The sequence below is a fragment of the Mustela nivalis genome (genome assembly GCF_964662115.1).
Source record: "Mustela nivalis genome assembly, chromosome: 6".
Taxonomy (NCBI): Eukaryota; Metazoa; Chordata; class Mammalia; order Carnivora; family Mustelidae; genus Mustela; species Mustela nivalis.
The window spans coordinates 34,670,341-34,686,174 of NC_139025.1; the positions used below are offsets into that span (position 1 = coordinate 34,670,341).

At 40.2% G+C, this 15,834-nt stretch overlaps 1 protein-coding gene and 1 pseudogene across 17 annotated transcripts in view; both read right to left on the reverse strand.

The window, feature by feature from the left end:
* The window catches only part of GPHN (gephyrin), a 643,001-nt gene extending 635,205 nt beyond the window's left edge, over window positions 1-7,796 (reverse strand). For all 16 annotated transcript variants that reach the window (XM_082734092.1, XM_082734090.1, XM_082734087.1 and 13 more), the window contains exon 1: window positions 6,274-7,796. In XM_082734092.1, the coding sequence (XP_082590218.1) occupies window positions 6,274-6,337 (64 nt within the window). In that variant the 5' untranslated portion in view covers window positions 6,338-7,796. The remainder of the gene's footprint in view (window positions 1-6,273) is intronic.
* Window positions 7,797-13,780: 5,984 nt separating this feature from the next.
* LOC309866193 (protein S100-A10 pseudogene) lies at window positions 13,781-14,092 on the reverse strand (annotated as a pseudogene). Its single transcript has one exon. The product of its transcript is annotated as a protein S100-A10 pseudogene (transcript).
* Between the last annotated feature and the right edge of the window lie 1,742 nt (window positions 14,093-15,834).

A 15,834-nucleotide genomic window follows, 5' to 3' on the forward strand; every position in this document is an offset into this window, starting at 1 on the left:
ATTCCTAGGATTTTGTTGAGGAAGGGAGGCTTGAGCGGAGTCTGAAATTAAGTGTAGAAGTGAAACTACTGATAATAAAAAGAAGATTATTAAGGCCACAAAAATTTCTAAATTTCTAAAAAAAAAATTTAATATTGTTCCTTCAGTTATACTGACAGGACTTAATCTCTAAAATTTTTATCTTTTCTTCCATTCTTATTCTATTGCTTTTTTTTCCTCTATAATCTACCTCTTCCATAATGATCTCATTAAAATTATTAACTAAGTCTAATATCCTATATTTCTCTTTCCAGCTGTTCAAGTTGCTAAAGGATAGAAACATACTGCCATGAGAACTTAAAGCGATCTTAGAGAATGACTCCTTTTGGTTAGTGGTAAGAAAAGCTAAGAGAGAGATTTAAGTAATATTAAGACTTTACTGGCCAAACTAGCGTTAGAAAGTGAGTCTTCTAAGTGTTCTTCCCATGAACCAGTGCTCCTTAAATTTTTGGTGCCAAAGTATCAATAACAGAGAAGATTGATGAGGTCTGGAGTTATATAATGGGTTCACTTGAAATTTCTTTGAAGTTTCTAATTTTATCTTAACAGTTCACATGAATTCCACATCCTGTCCTAATTTACTCATACTTATCTTAATATTAAGGTGATTTAAATTACATACTCTTAAAACTGACCCTTCAAGAATTATTACATTGGTCACCCATAGCTTAGATTCTAAGGCTTAGAATCCTTGAAGAGTATCCCTTGACACAATGTCATGCACCCAACAGGAGAAGCAGGACACAAATTGTGTATTGCTCCTTTTTACCACATCTCATTTCTTTGCTCCTTTATTTTTCAAATTAGGAAATTTTTTAAAGCATAGTAAGTTTTATTCCATTCTTTCAAAATGCATACTTACTGGTAAAACTATAAAAATTGTTGGGGCTGTTTATTTTCATTATAAAATTTTCAAGAAATTCTACTTAATTAAAATTAATTAGTTAAATACAAATTCACTTAGGAATACATTAGACAACCTGGATAGACTTCTACATGAAGTTACTTTACCAGACTTTTGCTTTTGGGCTAGTTACTCAAATATTAAGATTCCATGCTGTCCATATTAACTACAGTCCCAATTACTTTTGAGCAGGTTAAATAATCTTTTCTTCAACCTCGGTATTTATCATCTCTGCCCAGATGTGAAAGAGAAAATCCCCTGTGGTTTTATTAATTTCTTTTTTAGGATCTCTCTCTCTCTCTCTTTTTTTTAACAGCTTAAATTCCAAATGTTTTCTTGTTCTTCAATCCTATTTACAGGAACAAAGTATAGGTTTTACCTATTTTACTTACTGTTTCCAAAAGCACCCTATTCACCTTAAATGGGAATCTATCACCAATAAAAATAAAAATAGATTCTTATTCATCATTTCCCCTCAGCAACAAACTGCTGATTCTCCACTATACACCTCAGTTACTGTCAAACAGTCATATGTGGTTTTAATACAGTTAAAACTCTTAATATGTAACAACATACATACTAATAATTTAGAAGTCTTTAGCCAGTGATGATAGTAGTATATACATTAGTAATTAACTTAACGTGTTATTTCCTACTTTAGCTAAACATTTAATTCTCTAATACATTGGTTCCAACCAAAAATTCAGGAAGGAATGACCTAGTTTGAAACACAGCATTCTTTTTAACAATGATCATACAGATCAATATTGGTATGTTTGCCAAAACACAGAATTCCATTTGGTAGGATTCAGATTTGGTTTGCAATACTAATTTGCCTACTTAACAACAACACCTATTCTCAAACCAGGTATATAAATACATCTTTATCACTAAATAGGCTTTTCAGAAAACATATGAAAACTTATTATGTACAAGGATAAGCTTCAGGAATGAAATAAAAATAAATGCTTGAACAACTCTACACTTAATTTGATTATAATCTCCTTGGCTAAGGGTTTTTTTTTTTTAATATTTTGAATAACTATTTATGAATGACTAAAATACTCCCTATAAGCAACAAATATTTTTGATGCTCTATTTTATAGTCTTTTATCTCTCTTATCCGGTCTTATACTTGTTCTAATATCTTTTGTTGATTACAGATCTAAAGCTTAGTGCAATAAAAATGTATACTACTGTAGCAAAAAATGACTTCAAAATGCTCTTTCTTAAAAATTTGTATCTTTTTATCATCCATACTACTGTTAGTGAAAATTTAAGTAATGGATTATCATCTTTAGCTAAGTGCTAAATACGCTAGTACTGAATATTAGCAATAGCTAATACAATATTAAATAGCCAATGGAGTATCACCTATCTCGTTCTATATTATATAAATGCACATATTCATTATTTTCCTGATGTTTCTGTGGAGCTCTTACAATGGTAGAATTACGGTGCTCTCCTGATAAACAGTTCTCATTAGAAAAAGTAGATGAAAAGTGACACATTAAAATGTAATTGTTAAGACTGGCAATAAGTATAATTACTACTAATGTTATTGGGGGGGGCAGGAATCTTACATTTGCCCTACATCTTGTTTCTAGCTTCAGAGCAGCAAATATCTCTTTATTTGCCTCATGCATCATCACATTATGTTTAGTCTCTGTTATAAATAGCAAGAGAAGTAGAAAACATTAAAAACACATATACTAAAAACTAGATCTCATGTCACCAAAGATCATATAATACTCATTTCTAGCAATCAACATAAGACAGTTATTAATAAAGGTATTGTTCCTACAGATAGCAATAACTGTCAACCTAAAATGTTTCCATGATAACCAATTTTTATATATATAAACAATCCCACTTTCCTGATGAAAAATAATTTGTATAACTAAAATAGCCATGTCACACTAATTATTATAATCTAATTTCCTAGTCCAAAATGATTCAAGAATCATCAAGCAAAAAAGAAATATCATTGCTAAGTACTGTCCTACCACTGTTTCAAAATTCTAATATTATTTGAGGAGAAGTTTCAACAGATTGCATACATTTATTTGTAAAATTCATAGCTGAGATGAAGACTAAAAAAATCTAAAGGATCAATAGTTTCAAAATATAAATATTATCTCTCAACAGATAATTTTTTAAAATGTCACAAAGAAAGTCAATTGAAGGCTTGGAGAAATGGCAATACAATTTCACCAAAATACAAACACATTGCAAAATGTGCGCGAGGTGGGGCACGTGGGTGGCTCAGTCATTAAGCAGCTGCCTTCAGCTCAGGTCCTGATTCCAGGGAATAGAGCCCAGCATCTGGCTCCCTGTTCATTAGGAAGCCAGCTTCTCCCTTTCCCACTCTCCCTGTTTGTATTCCCTCTGCCACTGTCTCTCTCTGTTAAATAAATAAATAAAACCTTTTTAAAAAAAAAAAAAAGTGTGCATGGGTAGACAACACTTTCAACCACCTTTGTAAAATAGATAAAATACTTAGAATCACTATTATGACCTTTAAGAAAGCCACAAACTGCAACTCATTAAATCACAGTTTTAAGTGTGGCCTCTTAATTCAATTTTCTTAAGTATGAAATCATAGTACTTCAGTTCAATTTAAAAGAACTTCACACAGTAAAACTAAAAAAACCTAAAGTTCTAAAAGACACAAAATACACAATATAACCTCATTTTTGTATTTTTTTTCTTGCACAAAATCACATGGAATGTCAAGACCATAAGTTGTCTATAGTAAAATCCTCTCATTGCAGACTGAGGGCTAGTGCTCCTTCCTTTGATTCTTCTGTTTCCAGGCTCCACCACAGAAAAGACAATAACTTTTCAAGTAAAAACATCAGTTATTTCTGACTTCAAATATCCATTTTATCAGCACATCCAATTGTCCTCTATTATCACTTCTCCCAAATCCATCAGCTTCCTTTTTGTTCCTTCACTTACATCCTTATTCTTGACCCGAGACCTTTCCCCCTAAACTACTGTACCTCATTTTCATGAGACAGCTTCTCCAGATTACCTTTAATTCACTGCCAAAGTTATCTTCTCTCCTTGACATTTTGCCTATGCCACCCACCTATTCCACCTAAGCTTTTCAAGGTCTTTGAGTTACATTTTTATTCTGCTCAAGAGCCTCATCCTCACAAACATATTCATTTAAAAGGTTGCCACTGACTTTCAACTCCCCTTTAAAATGCCAGTTTCTTCTTATCTTTGGTAAATTAACCAAATTCTCCCTTCAGGTAGTTAGTTATATTTGCTCCTAATGCACTCTGAAATGGAATTCCTTTTACATTTTGCCCCCAAACACACATGTGATTTATTTAAACAACTGTAACACAGTAATTACATACATTGTTTCTTTAGTTGTTTGCATATCAATGTTAGCCCTATTGTACTGCAGGGATATAGATAAGGGCTGTATCTTTCAAAGTATTCTATATAAGCATCTACTGTGTTACTTGACCCAGGCAAGATGATTCACTATATAAAACTCTTAGGGAAAGCTTAAATGAGCAAAAGAAAATATGATTCTTCTTTAATCTCTGTGGTTTAACTTTAAAACAGCTTTGACCTTTCATTTCCATGGACAGCTGAAATACTTTGATTTCTATAAAGCTTCACTATTACTACTCTATTAATTTTCAAAACCGGCTGGAATTTAAAATGCAAGTTGAAGGTTGATATAGGCTATACATTTTTACATTCCACGATTAGATTCTTTGAAAATCAGCAATGTCAACTCTAAGAATTCTAATACAACTGAATCTTCACACAAGGCAACAGTTTCAGCACCAAAAGAAGAGAACAGCGTATCATTTGATGTTGGGGGAGGGGGGATTTCCCTTTCCCTGCAACTGGTTTAGACTAGTTTCTCTCTCCAGAGGCTTCTGATTAGGAAAATTCAAAATTAACAACTGGAAAGCATACCAGGGCAAAGCAACCCTTTTACTTAAAAGAGAAGAAGGGGTGCCATGGGTACACCTTTTCATAAAACTCAGCAGCCAAAATTAAGCTTAGCACTCAGTATCTACAGAGATTTTTTTTTCTACCTAATAAAAGCAAGTCTCATTCAATTTAGACCCTTCCCGAGCACCGTCTCAACCTGTCAGAATTTGACAAGAGAAAAAAAAAAAAAAATTAAGAAGTGACGGGCGGGGGACGAGGGAGACACAAGGATTCCCGTCTACATCTCTTCTTTTTCCGAAATCACATCAGTGTGTCTTGAATTTCCTTCACTCCAAACTAAGCCCTTAGATTCCAAATATAGTTCCTTAACCCCCACCTCGCCACTGAATTACACATAAACCTTGCCAATTACAGAACCACAGCAAAAACCCCTACAAATTGGCTTGCTGTTCATCTCGGAAGTCATGCCCTGCAGCAACTGCCTATCGCCGAACTGAGGGATATTACCCAAATACAACGCAACGGAATCAGACATGCAGGGCACACACAGCTCCTGCGAGTGAGGGAAACGAGACCCAGGAAAAGTGCGCTCCTCACAAGCCTTGGGACCGTCGGGGTGGGGTTGGGGGGGTGGGTTCCAGAAGGGAGGAGAACAGAGTAGCCCAAGTCGGGGAATCCTACCCTCTCAAGTAAAAAGCCCCAGCCGCAGGGTGCAGCCCGTCCCTCTAAGAAAGGGAAGAGGCGGGCAGAGGGCCCTTAGCTCCGAGAGGCGGAACGCATACACTTTCAGAGGTCTGGGTGCAACGATCCCCCAACCTCTCGAAAGAGACAAGGGGTGTCCCACGGGTGACTGAGGGGATGCCCCGCTGGCCAGGGGCAGCCTAAAGCAGAGCGGAGTTTCGCCTGATATTCACCCGTGTCGTGTCCGGCGGGTGCCCAGGGCAAGCAAAGCTAGAGCGGCTCGGGGCCGCTGGGATAGGGGGAGGGGAAGGAGGGAGTGGAAATGGGAATCCCCCCTCTCCGAGACGAGCATTAGCGGAGGAAGCGCGCCGGCCAGTCAGAGCGGCGTGCTTCTCTCTGCGGAGCCGGGATCCCGCCGCCTGCACCGGCAGCAAGGAGCCCCGCAGCGCCCGCTGCACCGGCCCCTCGGTCCCCCGGGGCCAGGGACTTCGGCTGCGAAGGCACTGGGGCCTGACATCCCGCGGGCCGGCTCCAGCTCCTGGAGGGGGCCCGCAGGAACACCCCAACCTCTGTCAGCTCTCCGCGGTTGTAAAACGCCCCCCCGTCCCCCTCCTCAACCTTCCCTCCTCCCGAGGCCGCAGAGAAGAGTCACCACAGGCGACATGCCTGAGACTAGTCGGGGAAAGCGGCCGCGGCGGTCCCGCACCTCCCTCCCGGGTTACCTGTGAGCACTCCGACACGGATTTGATGGTCGTGGTTAGTGAGGATCATTCCCTCGGTCGCCATGTTTCCCAGCGCAGTCACCGCACTGACAGGAGCCGGGAGAAGCCGGAGCCCGGAGCGCGCGGGCCGGGAGCGCGCTCGCCTCGGAGAGCGCGAGAGCGAGAGCGCCCGGGGAGCTCGCGAGGAGCGGAGAAGGAGGGGGAGGCGGCCAGGCTCTCCGCGGCCTGCGCGGGGTAGAGGCCGGGCCGGGAGTGCGCGAGTCCGCTGAGTGGGGGGGCGGAGTCGGGGCGCGCGACCCCGAGTCCAGATCGGAGGCGGCTAGCTGCGGGCGGGGACCGCGGTGGCCGCAGAGGGAGAGCGCGCGTAGGCGTCCGAGTGAGGCCGTTGAGACCCAGACCCGCTAGATAGCAGGAGAGTGAAGGGAAAGGAGTGCACACGCTCGGACGGTTGCGGGGGCGGACTCGGGGACAGGGGCGGAGCCACACCGCGAGGCGTGGAACTCGTGGAGAGTGAGGGGAGGTGTGAGAGCCCGGCTGCGGAGTACTGGGAGCGGGAAGGAGGCAGCCCAGCCCGAAAAGGACAGGGGAACGCTCTTGGGCGCGCGAGTAGCGCCGGATTGGCTGGAGAACGCGGAACGGGTGCGCGCGAGACACGAACGCAGCCTCGACCGAGCCCCAGACAGAAGCAATCCCCTGCCGAGCCGGCGCCTCGTCGTTAGCGCCGCGGGGCCGCTCTCGGAGCCGCCGAGCCGCTCTCCCGAGGGGACGAGAGTAGGACTCCGCTAGCTGGGCCTCTCTTCCAAGCCCTGGGGCGCGGCCAGCCCGACCCCCTGAACACCAGGGCACCTGAAAGTGGCTTAGAAAGCTCCATGGTACACAGTGGCCGCTGAGTCCGCCGTGGATGAAGGAGGAGTTATCCTGTCCCGCCTCACCTTCCCGCTGGCTTCCTTAGTCTGCTCGCACTGCCGGAGGATATCCGCTTCTCCTGTGCTTTAGGATCCCATCTCCAAGTCGAAACCCACGAGACGATCCTCACAAGCGAAGCAGAGCCTCTTGAATGGGGATACCTGGCTTTTCCCCCTCCCGCTGCCCCCTGGTTTCGTGGCATTACGCTTCATCACCACGGTCTCTGCTTTTAGATCAAAAGCACCAATCTTAGAGAACGAGAAGAACGTGTTCCTTTCCCCTGAACCACGATCGCAAAATTGGAAGTAGAACTCAGGCCGTGACAAATGACAGATCTGAGTATTTGTGGGATGTGAAATCACCATGAAAATAACTTCTGTTGCCACTTATTTTCACGTATCTTTCAAAAATTGTGTTCTTAATCACCTGTGGCTATTTCACATCGGTTCCTTAGTTCCTATCTTCCTAGCCCTTTCAACTTATGAATTAAAAAATAACGCACATATTTTTTTTTCACTTGTGTTCTCAGTCATGGTAAAAATCTGGGAAGCGTGAGAATGAAAAGCAAAGTGTCAAAAATGTATACTCATCGTTTGTACACAATTAAAATCTCAACTAATTTGGTGGTGATGTTTTTTGTTGTACCATTGGAACAAGGACTTGTCCTCTAACTTAAAATTCATATTGTTCCGTCTTTTAAATAATGGGAATACAAAGGAGATGATGGGTGAAATTAAGGTGGGATTTAAAAAGTAGTAAAATTTCTTTTGAGTATGTGTATTGCCAGTATTTTTAACATTAAAAATTGAAGCCAGATCATAAAGCCACTTCCTTTAATAATCTATCACCACAGAGCCTGGTGACCAACAGATTCTTAACTAGTTTCATATGAGAGAGATAATAAAATGTGAAAGTATGTCCAAGACAATGGTTTATCTCAGACTAAAGATGAAGAGCATCAATAGTTGATGACATTGCTACCTTTCCAATCTATCTTATTACCTACAACACCCTCAAATTTGAAATGATTTTAAAATGTCTTGAATTTTTAGAGAGAAATTCTAAACCTGGCTACTAATAGGTTCTATAACCTTAAACTAAGTTGGGGTTTTTTAAGGTTGCAGACTATATAAGCACCCTTTAAGTAAAGTAGTTGTCTCAATAAACACCCTCTCAGAATATTCTATAATTATTCATGGAAAGAAACCGATATTTTTGTTTCACAATAAATAACAGAAAACAAGAGACTTGAGACAAACCATGAGACTCTTAACTATAGGAAACAGGGTTGCTGGCGGGGGGAGGTCGCTGGGAGGATGGGGTAACTGGGTGATGGGCTTTAAGGAGGTCACTTGAGGTAATGAGCACGGGGTGTTAACCTCTGAACCTAATAATACACTATAGTTAATTAAATTGAGCTTAAATTTTTTAAAAGGTAGAAAAAATGAAATAAAACAAGGGAAATTTTTTTTTTTTTTTAGATTTTATTTGACAGACGAGATCACAAGTAGGCAGAGAGGCAAGCAGAGAGAGAGAGAGAGGGAAGCAGGCTCCCCGCTGAGCAGAGAGCCAATGCAATGCAGTGGGATGGGGGGGCTCAATCCAGAACCCTGGGATCATGACCTGAGCTGAAGACAGAGACTTTAACCCACTGAGTCACCCAGGAGCCCCAAGGAAATTTCTATATAAAAGTAATAATGGTGAAATTTATTTGGGAAAGGTGAAAATTAACCTTAAAGCATATGGAGGTTTGTTTGCTAAAACTATTAAAATTGCTGAAAAAAATAATATTAATAGAACTGAGCTGAACAACTACTAATATGTGCTTTTTTTCAACAATTTTGCTCAAGTATATTCATCTCTGCAGAATTTAGCAATCTGTAATAAAATCTGCACCTTACTGTCTAATGTGACTTTTCTTTTACTGCTGGTTATTGAATATTGCAGTATACACATATTTTTTTACTCCTGTCTTATAGTATGACATTTCTTCAAAATTCATCCTGGAATCAAGCATTAAAACGGGAAAATTTTCAAACCAAGGTAAGAAGAGAGTAGCATTCCTGAATATTGACAAATGTCTCAGGACTATACTGAGGGAAAGGGGAAAACAAGAAATGAAAAAGAGTTTGTGCATAAAGAATTAGCAGTGCCCAAGGATTCACTTTCTCTAAAGGTTTTAATGAAAACTATAGGAGTTTACATTAACTAAAAATTAACACAAGAGATAGGTAAACATCTGGCTTTCATAGTGACTTTCATTATGAAGATGAAAGTTTATCAGTAGAAATTAATTATGGTAAAGGCTGAATTTTTTCTAATCAGAGTGTGTTTACACTTAGCCCACCTAGTACTTTAGTGTTCCTGTGACTAATCACAATTTCAGTATCCAGTAAAAACTTACCGGCTTTTCTGGGGTCAGACTCTCCTCATTGACATTAGACGTGAACAAGAACAAATTTGGCAAAAAATTATTCTTCCTCTAAAGCTTATTCCATTCTTGCCTCTTTCCTGATAAGCTAACAGCGACATTTAAAACTGACTCAATTAAAAATGGGTGCAGGACGCCTGGGTGGCTCAGTGGGTTAAGCAGCTGCCTTCGGCTCAGGTCATGATCCCAGCGTCCTGGGATGGAGTCCCGCATGGGCTCCTTGCCCGGCAGGGAGTCGCTTCTCCCTCTGCCTCTGTCTGCCTGTGCTTGCTCTCTCTCTCTGATAAATAAATAAAATCTTTAAAAAATAAAAAATAAAAAAAATAAAAATGGGTGCAACACTTGAATATATTTAATGCTATTGAATGGTTAAAATTGTAAATTTTGTTCTGTGTATTCAGCACAACAAAAATGGGTGCAAGGTGAAATTCTGGTTGATTTTAACCTATTATTTTCCTCGAAGGAAGCTTGATTATAGTCAAGATGAACTTTAGATTGGCTGAGTTAGACAATGTATTAGTTCCTAGGGCTGCCATAACTATCACTGGCTACCTTAAAACAACAGAAATTTATTCTCTCAAAGTTCTGGAGCCCAGAAATCTAAAAAGAAGCTGTCAGCAAAGCCATGCTCTCTCTGAAGGATGTAAGGAAAAATTCTTCTCTGCCTCTTTCTAGCTTCTAGTAGTTGCCAGCAATCCTTATCATTAGGTGGGTTGTAGCTGCATGGCTTCAATCTTTGCCTCCCTCATCACATGGCCTTCTTGTCTATGTGTATTTTCACTTGGACTTCTTGTAAGAATATCAGTCATTCAATTTAGGTCCCACTATAATCCAGTATGATCCCTATTTAACAAATTATATCTACAAAGACCCTATTTCCAAATAGGTTACATTCTGAGATTCTTGGTGGGTGTGAAATTTGGGGGTTGGGGGACACTATTCAAGCCAGTACAAGCAACGACAAAAGTTCAAAGAATGACAAAGTTTCCTTAAAAGCTGGGATTTAGAAATTAGACACATGCTTAGAGGAAAACACTCTACAGTAGAGAATACTGGGGAAATTTTTAACATTTGAACTAAATGGCCTAATGCTTTAACCCACAAAAGCAGTTTTCTAAATTAGAATTTTTCAAAGTCTAGTAAGATCAATTTATACATTCTTACTAATGAAACTGACATTTTGCTGTTAGTTTTGATGCCTTTGTTGTCTTTTAGTGAAGCTGAGCCTCCACAGACGTCCATGGAATTTGGTCGCACTTATTTGAGAATAATTAGGACAGTGTTTTCCAATGTCTGCCATGTTTATAAAAATAAATTTGAACTTTTCTTGGGCTTTTGATATTTTTGCTGCCCAAATTTCTGCTTGAATAATTTTGTGCCCTGGTCCTTTTTATTTTTCTCACCCTTACTCTCTTTCTCTGAGGTCCCCAGCTGGAAAACCAGATGTATGAGAACATTTTGGTTACAAGTGACTAACCCTAGCTTAAGTCAAAAGGCTACACAGCTATGAATTCCAGACATGTATATAGCTTCAGGGTTGGCTAAATTCAGGATCTAAAACCATGTCATCAAAATCTTTCAGCTATGCTTTCTCCTTTGTTGACATAATTTTCATATAGATTCTCCCTACCTGGTGGCAAAGTTGGTAGTGTCTTCTCTAAGCAATAGTTTAGATCAGTAGTTTTCAAGTTTGTCTGGGGATACCTGGAGACCCCAAGACCCTTTCTTGAGGGTCTTCAAGGTCAGAAATATTTTCATACTAATACTAAGGCATTGTGTTTCCACTCTCATTTTCTTATTAGATATGGTGGAATTTTTCCAGAGGCTAAATTATATATAATGATAACATCACTCTGACAGCTAATAAAATGTGTTTATATATTTTTATATTTTAAAAAAGTTTAGGGGTGCCTGGGTGGCTCCGTTGTTTTAGCATCCAACTCTTAATTCATCTCAGTCATGATATCAGGGTTGTGAAATCAAGCACCATGTCAGGCTTTGCATTGAGCATGGAGCCTGCCTAAATTCTTTTTCTCCCTCTCCCTTTCCCCCCACCCACCACTCTCTTTCTCTCTTGCTTTAAAAAAAAAAAAAAAAAAGGTTTTCATATGCTAAATATTGATAGATAAAACCTACTTAAAAGTTCTTTGGAGTCCTCAATAATTTTTAAGGATGTAAAGGGTTCCTGAGACCAAAATGTTGAGAACCATAGAACTAAGTCATGTCCCCACTTTTTTTTTTTTTTAAGATTTTTTCTTTATTTATCTGACAGAGATCACAAGTAGTCAGAGAGGCAGGCAGAGAGAGAGGAGGAAGCAGGCTCCCTGCAGAGCAGAGAGCCCAATGTGGGGCTCGATCCCAGGACCCTGGGATCATGACCTGAGCCGAAGGCAGCGGCTTAACCCACTGAGCCACCCAGGTGCCCCAATGTCCCCACTTATTTACTAAGGCAAGTTAACCTGATTGGTTAGGCCTCAGTCATGCACTTGTCCGGAGCGTGAGTATCAGCTGAGCCTTACCAAATGGCTAAGACCAAGGGAGGATGGATCTAGGTAGTGCCTTGATAGATTAGCATTTAGTACTTCAACTCTTCTTAAATCTTTTTTTTTTTTTTTTTTTTTTTTAAGATTTTATTTAGTTAGGGGCTCCTACTTCGGCTTGGGCCCCGATCTCAGGGTCCTGGAATCGAGCCCCACATCGGGCTCTCTGCTCGGCAGGGGGCCTGCTTCCTCCCCACCCCCCCTCTCTCTCTGCCTGCCTCTCTGCCTACTTGTGATCTCTGTCTGTCAAATAAATAAGTGAAATCTTAAAAAAAAAAAAAAAAGATTTTATTTATTTATTTGACAGACAGAGATCACAACGAGGCTGAGAGGCAGGCAGAGAGAGAGAGAGAGAGAGAGGAGGAAGCAGGCTCCCTGCAGAGCAGAGAGCCGGATGCGGGGCTCAATTCCAGGACCCTGAGATCATGACCTGAGCCAAAGGCAGAGGCTTTAAACAACTGAGCCACCCAGGCACCCCGGTACTTCAACTCTTCTTACAGACTGCTACCTCCACCATTACTACATATTTTATTCTTTTTTCGAGGTCTGTAATTTAGACCTTTAATACCACCGACATTGTCTTCTGTTAATATTCAGACAATAGAGAAGCACTCCCCAGTGTGTCATGACAATTTACACAAGATCCACTTACATGTCTGCTTATCTGACAAAAGAGGGAAGCAAGGAGGGAAAAGTTTTCCTTTCTAAAGAAAGCACTTGTTTTCCTCCCTCCTTAATTCAAAGAAAGCATAGACCATAGGGGAGAAAGACAGTAATTAATAGAAGAGGAAGGAATTATCAGGTAAGAAAAAGGAGAGTAAGATGTATTAAATGGAAAAGTAGAGTTAAGTACCCAGAAGTTCTTTGATTTTTTTAAAGGGCTCTGTCTACAAGGCCTTCAGGTTTTAGGAGTCAGTGTACACAAGTCAAGAAAATATAGTCCCAAAGTGCTGTGGTAGCTCAGTCCATTAAGCATCTTCCTTTGGCTCAGGTTATGTGGTCCTGGGATCAAACTCATCGGGGGTCTGCTTCTCACTCTCCCTCTGCCCCTCCCTGCTGCTTGTGTGCACTCCCTTTCTCTCAAATAAAATTAAATTAAAAAGATATTCCTGGGTGCCTGGGTGGCTCAGTGGGGTAAGCCTCTGCCTTCAGCTTAGGTCATTATCCTAGGGTCCAGGGATCAAGCCCCACATCAGGCTCTCTGCTCAGCAGGGAGCCTGCTTCGTCTCTCTCTCTCTCTCTCTCTGCCTGCCTCTCTGCCTACTTGTGATCTCTTTCTGTCAAATAAAAAAAATTATTAAAAAGATATTCTTAACTTTGAAAACTGACATGGACTGAGTTTAAGTTTTGAACTTCTAAAAAAAAAAATCAAAAACATCATTTTCCTAAATTATTTTTTTTTCAAGTGAAGAACTAAAAACAGAATTTATTGAGGGCAAGAGGATGAAAGCTATATAAAAGTCAAAAGCTTATCTGACTTTTCTTTCTCTGCTTCTCAAATGAGGGTTGGATTTTATTGTACATTTTCTGAGAGTCCTGATCTGCTCATGGAATCCTTTATACAGGGGGAAGCTGTGGGTCAGATTCTTTAAGAGACCCTTCGAGAGAACTCTCATTGGGCGGAAGTGTTGCTCAATGTTGCCTACTTCTTTCCCTTCTGCTTCATGTATATTACAAAATAGTCATTGCATGCAATGGTGAGCCCTGCAATTAGCAGGAAGCAGCTCTGGAAACCCACTTTGCCATCTAGGCACTGGTCAAGGTCCTTCATTATTTTGTCCACGGCTAGAGAGTCTTTTTGATTTTCCAAATATCCAGGAGCCCCTTTTCCAGGAGTACCCCCAGGTCCTCCTTTGTTAAGTAGCCTTTATCACTAGCAGTTGTGGAACCTATGAAATGTGAACAGCATGGTTTCCATGGCGAGTTCCATTTGAGATGGCATTTTGGTGAGGTCTGCTGAACCTTTGCCCAAGGCGTGGCAGGGACAATTGGTGCACTGGGACACACAGCCAGTGAGTAGAGACACACAGGCTCTCTCAGTGGAGCTGTCTGTAGTACAGAGCAGGGGTGGGGGACCTAACATTATTATTATTGGTTTCCTTGTAATAAAACATAGCTGAAGGCCCAGCTACCCTAGGAAAATATATTTGTCTCCATAAAAGCAATTTATGAAAATAAAATTATTTTAAAAAAGGAAAGAAAATTGTTTTATTAGCCTAAATAACCTCATTTTGTCCTAGGTTGACCACTAATTGGAAGAGACATGGTTTATAAGAATATTTATACAGTGTTTTAGCTTAAATTGAATCTTAAATAAAGGCTTGAAGTGTTAGGAAGCATAAATGAATATGTGAAGGAAACAAAGATGATGGATTTTCAGGACCACTCATTTTACCATGGGATAATTATATTTCATGTTTATCTGTCTGTGTAGCTCCTGCTGTGGGATTGATTGGTTGTAGAACAAACATCCCTTTCCAACGTGACCTTGTTCTCTTCACATTTCCTAAAATCTGATGATTAAATACAGAACATATGATGCAATAGGGACTTTGAATTGTGAGCAATGCAGGCTTCTCCTTAGGTGCCAAAGGGGCTGTTAGAAATTTGCCATGGCATGTGACAGACTGCAGAAGCCTCTGCCAATAGAGAAGACATCATCTGAAGTGCCCACAGTTCACATAAGCAACACTGAAACTAGATTTTCTGCCTGGATCTAAAAGCATAAGGCAACATTCTTGCATCTTGTCACTTGTCCCTTTGGTGATTGCAATTTTAGACTAAAGATGAGAGTATCAATCAGGCTGTTGTTGGCCTTATCTCATTTAGGAAAGAAGTATAACAAGCATCACTAATCACTTTGTGGTCATGACAAAAAGATAACTTTTAGAGAAGAAATGCTGGCATATGTTCCCTGAATAGCTCGGAAGTCAAGGTAAAATAAATAAGAGTAGCTACAAAAGTAGTACTACCAAACATTATGGCTTGTAAATGTATTGCTAGTGGAACAAAGTTTTCCTCAGTTGAAGTGAAAACTGAAGAGTATCTCCCAACTACAGTCAAGGATCAGAGGTTTTATTCTCAGAGAAACATAATTGGAATATTATGAGTGTATATAAAACTGTAATAATGTTTCAATTCCACCAATACTTTGTGATTACTAATTCAGCTTCTCTAATAACTTGATTCTGAAATGGGAATGGCCTACATATAGACATATTCCAACCACCTTGGAAGGAATAGCCATCTGTGTAATTTAAATTAATTTGGTTTATCAGTGAATCTCTTGGGAGTTTCTGACATGTTAGGTAAGTTGACCAAATAAATTTGTACGCACAAAGTTGAGATCCATATCCTGGATTTATCAAAATGCAGATACCCACAAATAACCGGCCAAATGATAACTTTGCACTGGCATATAAGTGCAAGTCAGAGTCCAAAGTGAAGTCTTACAGACAAAGTAAGATAAAAGGCTATGATATTTCCATTTTGTGTTTTGAAGAGACTGAAAGATTTGGAGCATTAGAGGGAAAGATGATAAGCCTGCCTGATAGTTAACATCGAATTTCAATACTTTGGAGATGGCAAGTGATTCTTTTTCTAAGAAGTTATAAATCTCTCCTACAACTAGTTTATTTATGCCTTCCTTAATAGGAGGGAAAAGTTCAGATACTCATCTAAACT